The sequence below is a fragment of the Montipora foliosa genome, chromosome 8, assembly GCF_036669935.1.
Source record: "Montipora foliosa isolate CH-2021 chromosome 8, ASM3666993v2, whole genome shotgun sequence".
Classification (NCBI taxonomy): Eukaryota; Metazoa; Cnidaria; class Anthozoa; order Scleractinia; family Acroporidae; genus Montipora; species Montipora foliosa.
In genome coordinates this window covers 13,361,892-13,374,391 of record NC_090876.1, presented here as the reverse complement: position 1 = coordinate 13,374,391, position 12,500 = coordinate 13,361,892, and the positions used below count along the sequence as shown (strand labels likewise).

Sequence of the window (12,500 nt, the reverse complement as noted above, 5' to 3'; positions counted from 1 at the left end):
ATGCGTCATACATATTCTAAGATCTTTCCAGCGAAGTGCTTTATGGTTTAGGATTTATATATCGCACATATCACGACGGTAAGAGGTTTACATTTCTTTCTCTCGGGTGAGATCGAACGTCAGCTTGTAATGGCGCTTCTGGCTGCCGCTACATTTGATCTCACCCACCCACCCAACCACGTGAGGGCAGACCACAACACCGGGGTCTTGCCCCTACTCTTTTCGAACGGTGTTTTGGTTCTTTAAAGTCCCCCAGTGTTGACCAAAAGGAAAGAGAAGAGACCTACGGTTTATAGTCCTTATCCGAGAAGACTTGAAAGTCTAACCATTTGCGGTGTAGGTTACAAAGGCAGCACTTTTAAGACCCTGAGTGTTGGTCAGGTCGGAGTCAAACTCACGACCTCCCACATGGCAGCCCGGTGTTCAACCAACTGAACCACAGCTGCCAGGTAGCCTGCAAGCAAGCTAAGCTACGATCTTACCACCTCTCAACCGGGAAGATCTTATATCTAGCAAGATCGAAGGGCTCAGATCTAGAGCAACATTTTGCATTTGAACTTAATACAGAAAGAAAACCATTGGGTTAAGATGAGACTTCTTTCAGAATCAACTCGTTGTACAGGGGTTTTCCTCTAAGGCGACACTGAATGTGTATTAAGCAAAAGTGATTTGCATTTGGACACTGACAAACAACTTGGATCGATGGTGATGGTAATGGTAATGGTAATGAATTTATATAGCGCATTTTCTATTGACATATTCAAATGCGGTTTACTAGCAAGTGATGTATGGGTGAGATCGGACATCAGCATATATAGGCGCCTCTGGCAGCCACTATCAGTCCATTAGCGATCTCACCCAGCACATGAATGAATGAAATGAGGCCTGACCACAACAACGGGAGCTCCATGCCCTACTCTCTACGAATAGCGTGTGGGTTCTTTTACGTCCCACTGGGTTGTGAGACGGGGCCTACGGTTTATAGTCCTTATCCGAGAAGACTTGAAAGTCTTAACCATTTGCGGATGTAACTACAAAGGCAGCACTTTCTCCTCAGTTATTTTAAGACCCTGAGTGTTGGTCCGACCGGAGTCGAACTCGCGACCTCCCGCATGGCAGCCGATAGTCAACTAACGTTCGATTGAACGAAAAGAAAAGAAAACTTTTGCATAACAATGAAGTTCAATTCCCGGGGGACTGGGTCGGGGTACCGAAACGGCGGCGGTGACGTCGTGTGAAATCCGAGAATTCATTACAGAGATTTATCATATCGTTTACTGCATACGGCAAGTGGCAAAGGAACTTGTTTGATTTCAGTTCATTCCATGCCTGATATCCACAGCTTTCAAAAAACTTCTCGAAAGAGAAAGCGAAGTTAGAACATGAGAAAATTCATGATCTTTTGGCCTGCGGCAGCCTGCCTTTTTCGCGTTTGCAGTTTCACGTGGATGTAAAGCTAAATCTCTCTGAACGAAATGATATATGAAATGAATCATTTATTGAACTGCGGATATGAAAGCAAGTGATGCTATGACCTCGCAGTTATGAACGAAATTTTCGCAATTGCGTGGAGAAGCCTGAAAAATTCAGGACTTTAACGTTGAAGTCCTGAAATTTTCAGGCTTCTCCACGTAATTGCTCAAATTGCGTTCATGACTGCGAGGATCATAGCTTCACTTGACTAAATCTCTCTACTGCTCGTGCGACGGAATGTAATGCGGGAACTGTTAAGGCATCGAAATTGTCTTTGAAGCATTGTAATCTTGTTGTCTAGCCACATCTTCTAAGAGACAAACGAAGACAAGTTCAAGAAAACTTTCATTTCGTACGTAGCTCACAATAAAAATCAAGCGTGCCCATCAGTAACGTATCTAGTACCTAATTTTATCTATCGTCTTCATTCTTAGGAAAACATCTCAAAGAAATATTTCTAAGCTCACCACGAATGATGTCCTTTCCGATGGGCAGGGCTTCCCTTTTGAGGAACTCGATAGAACCAACTTGATAGATATTTTGAAAATCAGTGACACTAGGCCTTAGCTCTTCCCCACTGGGTTCACTGCCAATAGCTACTATATAAACTTCAGCACCAGCCTCTTTTGCGGCCTTGCCAGAATCCTTAAGCTGCTCCCCTCGGTACCCCAACGCCTGTCTTCCAGCGGTCAATAACACAATGATATGACGCCCTGGAGATTTCTCCTGCTGAAGGAGATCTTTTGCAGTAGTCAAGGCTACGTCCATTCTTCGGGAGCCACTTAAAAGCTGCAGAGAATCAACTTCCTCATCAAATTCATTCAACGACCTGTAACCGATAAGCTTCTTTGACGACACTGTGGACGAACCGTACGGTAAGACTGCCATCTTTGAGTTCATTAATGGGATCTGAAACGCTCGAATCAAGGACTTCACAAAGTTTTTCTCTTTTGCCAGGTCCCGTGAAGTGATGGCGATCGAGGTGTCCACAAGGAATATGACATTGACTGGGTTTTTGTCTGCAAGTTCAAAATGTGCAATGCGTTAATTGTTTGCGTCTAATTAACTACAATGATTGCATAGCTAACGCGGCTTAGATACATCACAAAACGTTATTTGTACAGTAAAATTAATGAAAGCAAGTTTTCTGCATGAGAACACTGAATAATAAAGTGAGTGCCTTTCTTATTTCGGTACGACCTCACACCTGCTAAGGACGCCCTAATAACGCAATGAACTTCTCTTCATTCTTCTATCTTCTTTCCGTTCTTTAGCGCCTCAAATTGTTTAGGGAGATGGCAGTTCATATACGGAAAAGAAAACATTGACTGCGTACCGGCTGTTTAATGAAAGACTGTAAAGGGTTTCTAGGATAAGTGGGTAACAAGGCATCTGGGTATGATGTTTGGTGTCTAACGCAGCCGACGGCGTCATATTGATAACTAAAGAGTAAATCACCAGTGCTTACCAGTATTGTTTACAATGTAGTTCGCTATGGGCCATGACCGTCCAGCAAGATTCTCGAAATTCGGCACTTTGAGTATGTCACTAGAGTTGTCCACAAGGGATAACAATTCTCGCTCGTCGATTCGTGAAGTAATAGCAACGATAAACAATTTGGCTTTAAGCTTCACTAGTGGGTTTACTGCTTTGGCCAGTGAGCTTGTTGGCGAACTTTGACGGCCTGCTGTAAGTAAAATAACGACTTTGGGGACTCCGCTTCTTGCATTCTTTAAAACAGTCGCTGCTTCTAACAATCCGAGGTCCATTTTTCTTACCGATCCTAAGTAAGGTTGGCTATCGACCGCCGTGTCGAATATTGTTGAGTTTGAATAATCGTCAAATTTGATTACAGTGCTCGCCACATTGCTGTAGATAACTACTGATGCACGGGATTTGTCGGGATTGAGGTTTAGATTTTTGGCCAATGACTTAACAAAGTCTTTTTCCATGTCGTAGTTTTGCATATCTACTTCCAACGAAGAGTCGACAACGAAGACGATATCAGCCAAAATTTCCAAGGGTCTCTCTGTTTTTCCTGGTGAATTAAACCAAATTGTCATCAATTATCTCTGAGTTCTCACTGTGACACACACTGTATAAATGGTGAAAATCACCCAATCATTCTTGTTCGTTGTAGCCAACCATAACATCCCATTATTGGATTATCATATGGTGCTTTTTCGAACCTTCTGAATACTCTGGTGTTTGGCTTCTTTTCCTTCATTAGGTGGCTACAAGAGTATTACATACAAACTTAATTGACTAATTTATAAATCTTTGATCAACCCCCCCCCCCCCCCCCCCTCCCTCCATGGCGGCTTTTGAGAGCCAATAAAGTTCAATCAACGAAAAGACAGAACAGACCAACAACAACTGTTAAGAACCCCAACTAGCCGAAGGTAGACCTATTAATTCTTTGCAAGTGCAGCAGAGAAGCTTCCAAGACGAAATTAAACCAGTAGTCAGAACGGTCTTGAACCCGGGATCTCCAGATCTCAAGGCAAGCGCCCTAAACACAGGGTCACACTTCTCCTTGCTGCATTACGCTATGAAACAAACCACACTGACCCTCACGACTTTAATCAAAGTTCAGAAAGCAATTTAAGGTAAAAAAGTAAAGGCTGAACTACCTGTTGGTGTAGGAGTTGGCGTTGGTGACGGCGTCGACGTTGGTGACGGCGTCGTCGTCGTGGTTACGCTTGCCGTTGTCTTCTGGAGTACTAAGATATCAAGAAAATGTTTTTTTTGTTGTAGTTTATTACTTTATCATTCAATTCGGTATAACCATATCTATAGTGAAGTTGTTGGGTAATGAATAGTTCATACGTCACAAGAATGGCTCTAAAAAAGTAAAAGAGTTTTTGCAGCCTTGAACGCGAAAGTAAATTCAGTTGAAGGGAAGTAAAAAGAAATGAAATTAATCATACTTACTGGTTCCTTTTACTCTTCTGGTTTTCATACAACACAGTTTCTTTTTAAGGGTTAATAGACTAACAAAGTGCAGCTGTTTAAAATATGACACGTTCGGGCTTTTAGTTAAAGAATTCAAATGCTTTGGAAATCTTTGATCAGAGCTGAAGTTTGGAGCCGTGTTTCGCGAAAAAAAAAAACACCCATAACGGTCACGATGACCTTCTTTTTGAATTTACTTCATCGCGAGAAAACTTGCATATTTATGGAAGAATTCATTAGAAGAGACTTTGAACAGACCGTATTCATAAATGGCGGCCGATAAATTATCTTTTTTGTTTATAGAGTGTTTTCATGTGACTTCACAGCGGCCATGTTGGTGTACCCAACTAACTCTCCGGAAATTGAGCTCTATTATCATACAAACCTTTTTTTTTGTTGTTTCGGTGTAAGAACAACGTTACTGATCACATGAGTAAAAACCCTCTATATGCTGATCAGACCAATTAGCCTCGTCCTAAAGCAATTGGACAAAAGAAAAATTTTTTGGCCGCAATTTATGAATGTGATCTATTGCTGGCGTACAAAAAAGTGACCGTACCAGTGATAATGTGATCTCGTATAGGCTTCACGTTGGAGCTCAGGAGTTCGAAAGAAGCCACCTCCAGTATATCTTCTTTTCTGTTAACAACTGGTGTTACCTCAGACTTATTTACTTGAGTGCCAATAGCTATGACGTAAATATCAACGTCAATTGCTCTTAAACGTTCCACGGCATTGATTAAAGGTTTGCTGTCTTCATATTGTGGTCCGGCTGTTAACACCACTACAATTTGCCGAACACCCGATCTGCTGTTATCAAACACTGTGGAGGCCATTTCTAGGGCCTTGTCCATACGTCGATTTCCATCAATACGAGAGAGGCCCTCCAAAATGGCTTGAAGTGATTCCGGTGTCTGTAGTATTCCTAGTCTTACAGCGAGTCTAGGATACTTGGCATAAAGAACGACGGCAACTCGAGAATTTCGGGGAGAAAGATTGAGACCTTCGGAAAGACGACTGATAAATGTTTTCTCTCTGTCAAAGCTGTCTTCAGTAACACCAGATGAGGAGTCGACGAGGAAAACAATGTCAGCTTTAAAGTCTCCTTTTAAATATGATACTATAATGAAAATATATACCAGTTAGTAATGCAATTGTCTTCTTGGTAATAGTCTTAATGTGTCCTTTTTAATGGGAAACCAATTCATAATTCTGGAAAGAATAGGCGAGTACATTGGTCTCTCTGCTTATTTTTGATCGAATAGAGCTATGATGAAGACAAGGCGAAGGACTAAAAGAAGTGGTTTTGCCGCGGTGCGGGGGGAAGGAATAGTGGGGGGGGGGGGTGAGTAGGGGGGATCTTGGTGCGAGTAAGACCCTAGAAACCCTAGAAAACGAATCAGTATTTATCATTACACGAATTTAGGTTTCCCCAGTCTCTTTCATGATCGCGTTTTACGCCTGGTACGTACTAGGGTCTTTCCAGTGAAGGTACTTTACATGATTTCCTATCCTCTTATGTAGGAAAATTCCCACACATTATGAATCATAATGTCAGGGCCAAATCCAAATTTTGTTTGCCTGTTAACTGTGGACAGGAAAAAATAGCTCCCTGGTGATTCGTCTGCGAGGTGATGTTTCCATAATGGTGATTGAAATAGGAGTGAATTTATTCAATTGGAAATTGCCTCTGTCCAAACCTAATAGCTACTTCTCAAAGAGGGGTTTTGAGTTTATGGTCAAGTGATTGGGAAAGCGAAGCTTGAAAACTAGTGAAAGTCCATTCAAACAGTAGATATCATTGCCGGTGGAGAAGAAAATGGGAGTCAATGACGAGCTTCAAAGTGGCCTAATTAATTAGGAGAGCATTGTTTGGATTGATATTACAAATCAGCTACATATTTTCATTATGTGCCGAAAAGTTGCTATAGAAACCAAATATATATATATAGCTCTTTGGCATTACAAAGCTTTTGCTTTCATGTCCAAATTGAGCACTCTACTAGGATGAGTCATCGCCGCTAGCAATTGCGCATGCTCACTAGCTCGCTAGTTTGAGCACTCTGGCATGACTTGGATGTACCACATGCGTGGGACATCTGGGGTGGCTTTATAGCTCAACCTCCATCCTAAACATCAGCACTGCACTGATGAGGCCCAGAAGGCCGCAACAGTACTGTCTGCAGTTAGTTATATATAGGTTGAATAGACAGAAGAAGATGCGAACTTTTCTCGTTTGTCTTTTAATGCAGGGACGTTTCGGAGTAAAGTTTACCTTTACCTTTGGAGTAAACTTTACTCCAAGCAGTGATATTCGCAGTGCTGAAGAAGCCCGAATGGGCGAAACGTCCCTGCATTAAAAGACAAACGAGAAAAGTTCGCATCTTCTTCTGTCTATTCAACCTATGCTTTTGTAAAGAAGAAGCGTCTTGTATCCTTTGGATCCTTTTCTCTAAGGCATCATCGTTGGCAAACCAACATCGTCTACACATCTATATATATATATATATATATATATATAATAAGTTAAAATGCTTCGAGCCAACAGAGATGCTGCGCCAGAAGGATCCAAAAGGATTCACAGTCCAAACCTCGAGAAGATAATTTAAAATTGTTATGGAAAACGAGGACGGAAAACTTCGAGCGAAGGAAAATATATACAGTAAAAATTCTAAAAATGATAAAAAATTTAATAAAAAACGTTTCGGTCTGTGATCTTCATCAGTTGCAGTGCAAGTGAATGGTAAACTACAATTTCCTTAAATACGTTTACAGTATAAAAGATGACAAAACATTACAAAGATGATTATATAGATGATTACGTATTTAAGGAAATTGTAATTTACCATTCACTTGCACTGCAATTGATGAAGGTCACAGACCGAAACGTTTTTTATTAAATTTTTTATCATTTTTAGAATTTTTACTGTATATATTTTCCTTCGCTCGAAGTTGTCCGTCCTCGTTTTCCATAACAGTTAGTTATATATAACTGTTATATATAACTGTTATATATAACAGTTAGTTATATATATATATATATATATATATATATATACATATATATATATATATATATATATATATATATATATATATATATATATATATAGACAGTTAAGTAGATCCCTTGAGCCAACAACGTATCACCCCCAGGAGGATCGCAAATGGATTCACAGTCCAAGTTGAGGAGAAATTGGTACATCTAAGCCATGCCAGAGTGCTCAAACTAGCGAGCTAGTGAGCATGCGCAATTGCCAGCGGCAATGACTCATCCCAGTAGAGTGCTCAATTTGGACATGAAAGCAAAAGCTTTGTAATGCCAAAGAGCTATATCTAACTGCATATATATATATATATATATATATATATATATATATATATATATATATATATATATATGCATATATATACATATATTTAACTTTCCAGTTATATGCTTTTTTTGGAAGATCAAGTTAGACTGTCATCCTAGTCCCTATATTTTTGGTCTTTGCTGCATGCCCTTATTTCGACTTGCTACCTTTTTTTACCACGAATATCTGATTTGAATGCAGAAAAAAATGGCTGCGTGTTTCATGTACTTTGAGGTGAACAGAAGATCTAGGAAACCAAATCTCGTACTTGCTCTCTTGGCTATTTCATCCACAATGGAATGACTCCTCCAGGTTAGTTCTAGGGGTGTTGCGACGGAGAAAATATCACGTGGTTCATCAACAACAGGATTCAACTTTTCCTTGTCAATCGCGGCCCCAACGGCAATCACAAATGACTTAACGCCTCTTTCTTTAAGAATTTGTGAAGGGCCTGTTAGAGAAGGCTCGCTACCAGTTGTAAGTAGGACGAGAACTTTCGAGACGGATTCTCGACCCTTCTCCAGCAGCGAAGAAGATCCTTCTAAAGCTTTAGAAATGTTACGTCTACCAGATACGTATCGCAAATTGTCTACTCGACTAGAGATGGTGTCCTTGTTTGCAGAAGATGAGAAGCGCCCTATGCTTGGTCTGCTTCCGTAGCTTATCACCGCAACACGTGATTTTTCAGGTGAGAAATCGAGAGACTGGACCATGGATTTGACGAAGGCTTTTTGTCGGTCGAACAGCTGCCGATTAACACTAGATGAGGAGTCCACGAGGAAGATTAAATCAGTGGTGAAGTTTCCATAGGTTTCTGGGGCTGAAAATACAAAGATTGGTAAATTGGAAAAGGTTGACTAGAGAGCAGTTAAAGGTAACCTATAACGCAACATGACAATTTGACACAAAGTCGGATGCGTGATAGCGTCACGATGTCACACAATGCCACGAGCCGAATTCACCGTAACGCAAACCAGTGGTGACTGAGGTGCAAAATTCTGACGAAATCTCGCAATACCTTTTTTTCGAAACTTCTCTCTGAGTTTAGGCGAGATTTCTGAACTCTCTTTAATCAGGTTAAATTCTGTGTTTCCGTGTAAATTGTTACAGCTGAGATTTGTTACTTATGAAATGAAACCATCTTGATCCATTCTAAACCTCATGCCCTGAAACGAATCATCACCACCGAAGAAGAAAGAGGAACGTACATGATGCACCAATCGATGCTTTAACACAACGAGGAAAAGCGTGCACGAAAACAAGAATTTTAACTTTTTCGTCTTATATAGGAGAGGTTGAGGCGAAACCACTAATAAGTCCTTCATCCATTTTAATTTGAAGTGTACGTACATGGTCTTCGCACCAAACTCCTGATTGCTTCCTTGGACTCCCTCTTTAAGTCCGTGAAGGACGGAAGGCTGAAAACATGCTCCTGCTTGGTCACCACAGCAAAGAGTTCTGGAGCATATGTTGTTTTGCCAATCGCGAATATAAACAGTTCGGCATTGTGTTGAAAAATGCCCTTAGCAGATGTATACAGATCAATTGAAGAAGGGTCAGTTTTTCCGGATGTGAAGAGGACAACGATCTTGCGAAAAGAACTTCTCGCCGCTGACATAACTATGCCAGCTCTGACTAAAGCCCTATCTAAGCGTCTCCTTCCTCCTATTATTGGCGCAAGGTCAATAGAGCCTTCAAGGGCAGAAAAAGTGCGGTAACCGTTGAACGTGATGACGAGGCTTGAACGGTTACCGTATGTTATGACAGCTGCTCTCGATTTGCCTGAAGGAACGTTTAGGGACCTAGCCATGGCCTTCACGGCTTCTTTCTGGTTTGCGTAGTTACTTGTAGTGACCCCAGATGAAGAGTCCATGACAAACACAACATCTAACCCTGGAACTGAATGGGAAAAAGGAAAAAGAAAAGAGATTAAAAATAAACTTACTAACCTAACTTACTAACTGTTCGTTACGTTCAACCGTCTATAGTCTTCTATATTACTCTTGCAAGAGAGCCATATTTCGAATGCGAAAGGTTGAAATAAACACAATCACATTCAATTTCAGACCAAGCAGTAAAGCAGGGCAATAAGACGTTTTCAAATAATCACTAAAGACACCAATAACAATAGAAAAATGTACGACTTCTGGTGGACAAACAAAGGAGGCTAATGAGAGATCTTTTGATTCGTCCAACAACATAGCGGCGATGACGTCACGTGAAAACCTCCTATTGTCATATGAACTTACGGGTCAGTACGCAGCTATTACAACGGCTCTTGGGATCGGTTCAGAAAACAATAGACCAAAACAAACAACCAATCAACGATGGACCCTAACTCTAAAAACAATAGAGCTGTATCCTAAAGGGATCCAATGAAATTAGGGGTTGTAAAGGGGAGCTTACGTTAATGGCCTAACTTTCACGGATCTCGTAGAGCTCCATATACCAATGCATGAATAACGGAGGGCGATGGGTTTGTCTCCCGTAAAGATTTTTTTCTCCTTGTATCTTCGAGTCAAAATCGAAAAAAATACATCTCTACAAATATAAACGAGTTTAGAAACCCAACTTGGAGTTTACGAAACGTTGCGGAATTGCATCAGTGTATACTCCACATATCTTGCACCCGTAGGCATATCAGCATCCTACCAGGTTTTTAGCTTGTTTACAGGTCTGCTCCCTTTACTTTTGGAAAACGGCTTCATCTACCCTAATCCGTCAGTTACCGATTGGCCGTATTTATACTAGAGGACGTCTAAGACGTCTTAGACGACTAGTATGAATACGGGAAATAAGGTGGACGCATTAAACGTCAGACGATTAAACGTGAGGTTAACAGACGTCTTACTCGTCTCAGACGTCTAAGCCTTGTAGTATAAAGACGAGACGCACTAAACTGGGACGCACTTAGCAATGACGGGCACACAGTCTCTTTGGTGATTAAATACCACTATCTTTTGGAAAAAATCATGAATTTGATTTTTAGCCGTTGAAGTTAAGTGCGTGTCGTATTTATATTAGTCGCACTTGCGGCCAGATATTTAATGTGTCTGGACTCTTGTACGTCCTCTAGTAAAAATACGGCCTTGAGATGCAACAATGCATGGTCGCTAGATCAGTAGAGTGGCTTAAGAAGAAGCAACGCTTGAGGTGGAGTAAAAAACTTTTAAGACCCAGCTAAAACGTGCAAAATTCAACAAATAACTAGTAGATATAATCAGGATATGCATATAACAATGAAGAACTCAGTAGCCATTTTCAAAAGGATATTACCAAAGCAGGCTCTTATATACCTGTATTGTCAAGGGTCCTCTGTGCTATGTAAAATGCTAGTCTTCCAAGGATTAATGGTAAACCTTCAAAACTCTTAACCGTGAAGACGTCTTCAGAATCTTTTACCACCGGTTCTAGTTCTTGTTTTCTGGCTTTTCCACCAATAGCAAGAACAAATGGATTTGCATCAAGTGTTTCCAAATCTGCGCCATAAGAAGATAGCGACTGTGCTCCCTCTTCCTGCGGAATTAAAACACAATTTAATTTTAACAGGTTTGACAAGTTTACCCCAAACGGTGTTTCTTTAAAGATACATTTGAATTTTATTCTCACGGATTCAGAAGGAAAGTTTTTTTTTCTCAAGTTAACTTTTGGCAAAATCTCTGCATCGTTTGTCGTTGAAATGAATTTCTTTTTGGTGCTGAGTGGAACGTACTCCATATGCGAATCCATGAGGCTCTACCTACATGAGAAATCAATAGACTGATTCCTGTTTGTCACACAACTATTGATCACATAAATAGTTAATACACTACGTTTACTCCCCTACCTGGACGTGTGACCCTGCTGTGATCAGGAGCATGATTTTTGGAGTAGATCGATCAGCGGCGTTCCTCAGGAGTCTTACGCCTTCTTCAAGAGCGCGGTCCATTCTTCTCTCTCCACCAGTTGCCTCCACCGAGTCGATAGCTCTATGTAACTCAGTGATATTCATCTCATTGTTAAGATTGTACATCACCTGCGCCCTGTTACCGTAAGCTATTAAGGCACTGCGCACGCTCGACGAAGGCGCACTCATTGCACCTGTCAAAGCTTTCACGAATTCTTTCTCCTTTTCAAATTCGAAAGGCGAAACATCAGACGAAGAGTCTACGATAAGGACAACATCGCCTCCCACAAAGTTCTCTGGTATCTTTGGATCTAGAAACACAAGAAAAAATAATATTTTCATGCAGGGCTGCAAAAAGCCATTGAACTCGTTACAGATTAAGCTAAGAACACTTTTTGTTGGTTCCAAATAGATCATTATATAGTTCTGTGCTCCGTTACCAAGCCTTTGAATAGATACAAACCTCACTGCTTTTCTTATGTAAATAGAAACTCGTTAGCATTACAACAAAATGATTTACATAAGAAAAGCAACGAGTTTTGTATCAAAGCAAGGTCAACTCCAGCATCTTGGTAGCTGAGCACAGAACTGTAAAATAGTTTATTTCAAGGGATAGACTACACATTTGATTGTGAGTCCTTGCGGACTCAAATATACTTCGTCCCTTGCTCCATTAAAAACATTTCTTTAAATTATTTAGTTTGAATTCATGATATATTTAACCAAAACCGATTAGGAATTTAGCAAAAATGAAGGTACAAAATAAAATCTTCCTTGATTCTTTGGTAAAACATTCTTTAGATCTCTTTCGCGGATTTTCCTATTGTTAA

General features: G+C 40.5%; 1 protein-coding gene across 1 annotated transcript in view; it reads right to left on the bottom strand.

The window, feature by feature from the left end:
- The window catches only part of LOC138012722 (uncharacterized), an 86,744-nt gene that overhangs the window by 47,690 nt on the left and 26,554 nt on the right, over window positions 1-12,500 (bottom strand). Inside the window, exons 14-21 of the mRNA XM_068859594.1 lie at window positions 11,611-11,981; window positions 11,081-11,300; window positions 9,135-9,683; window positions 8,053-8,604; window positions 4,988-5,548; window positions 4,107-4,196; window positions 2,942-3,511; window positions 1,941-2,492 (exon numbers count right to left, since the gene is read on the bottom strand). Coding sequence (XP_068715695.1) covers window positions 1,941-2,492; window positions 2,942-3,511; window positions 4,107-4,196; window positions 4,988-5,548; window positions 8,053-8,604; window positions 9,135-9,683; window positions 11,081-11,300; window positions 11,611-11,981 — 3,465 coding nt within the window. The remainder of the gene's footprint in view (window positions 1-1,940; window positions 2,493-2,941; window positions 3,512-4,106; window positions 4,197-4,987; window positions 5,549-8,052; window positions 8,605-9,134; window positions 9,684-11,080; window positions 11,301-11,610; window positions 11,982-12,500) is intronic.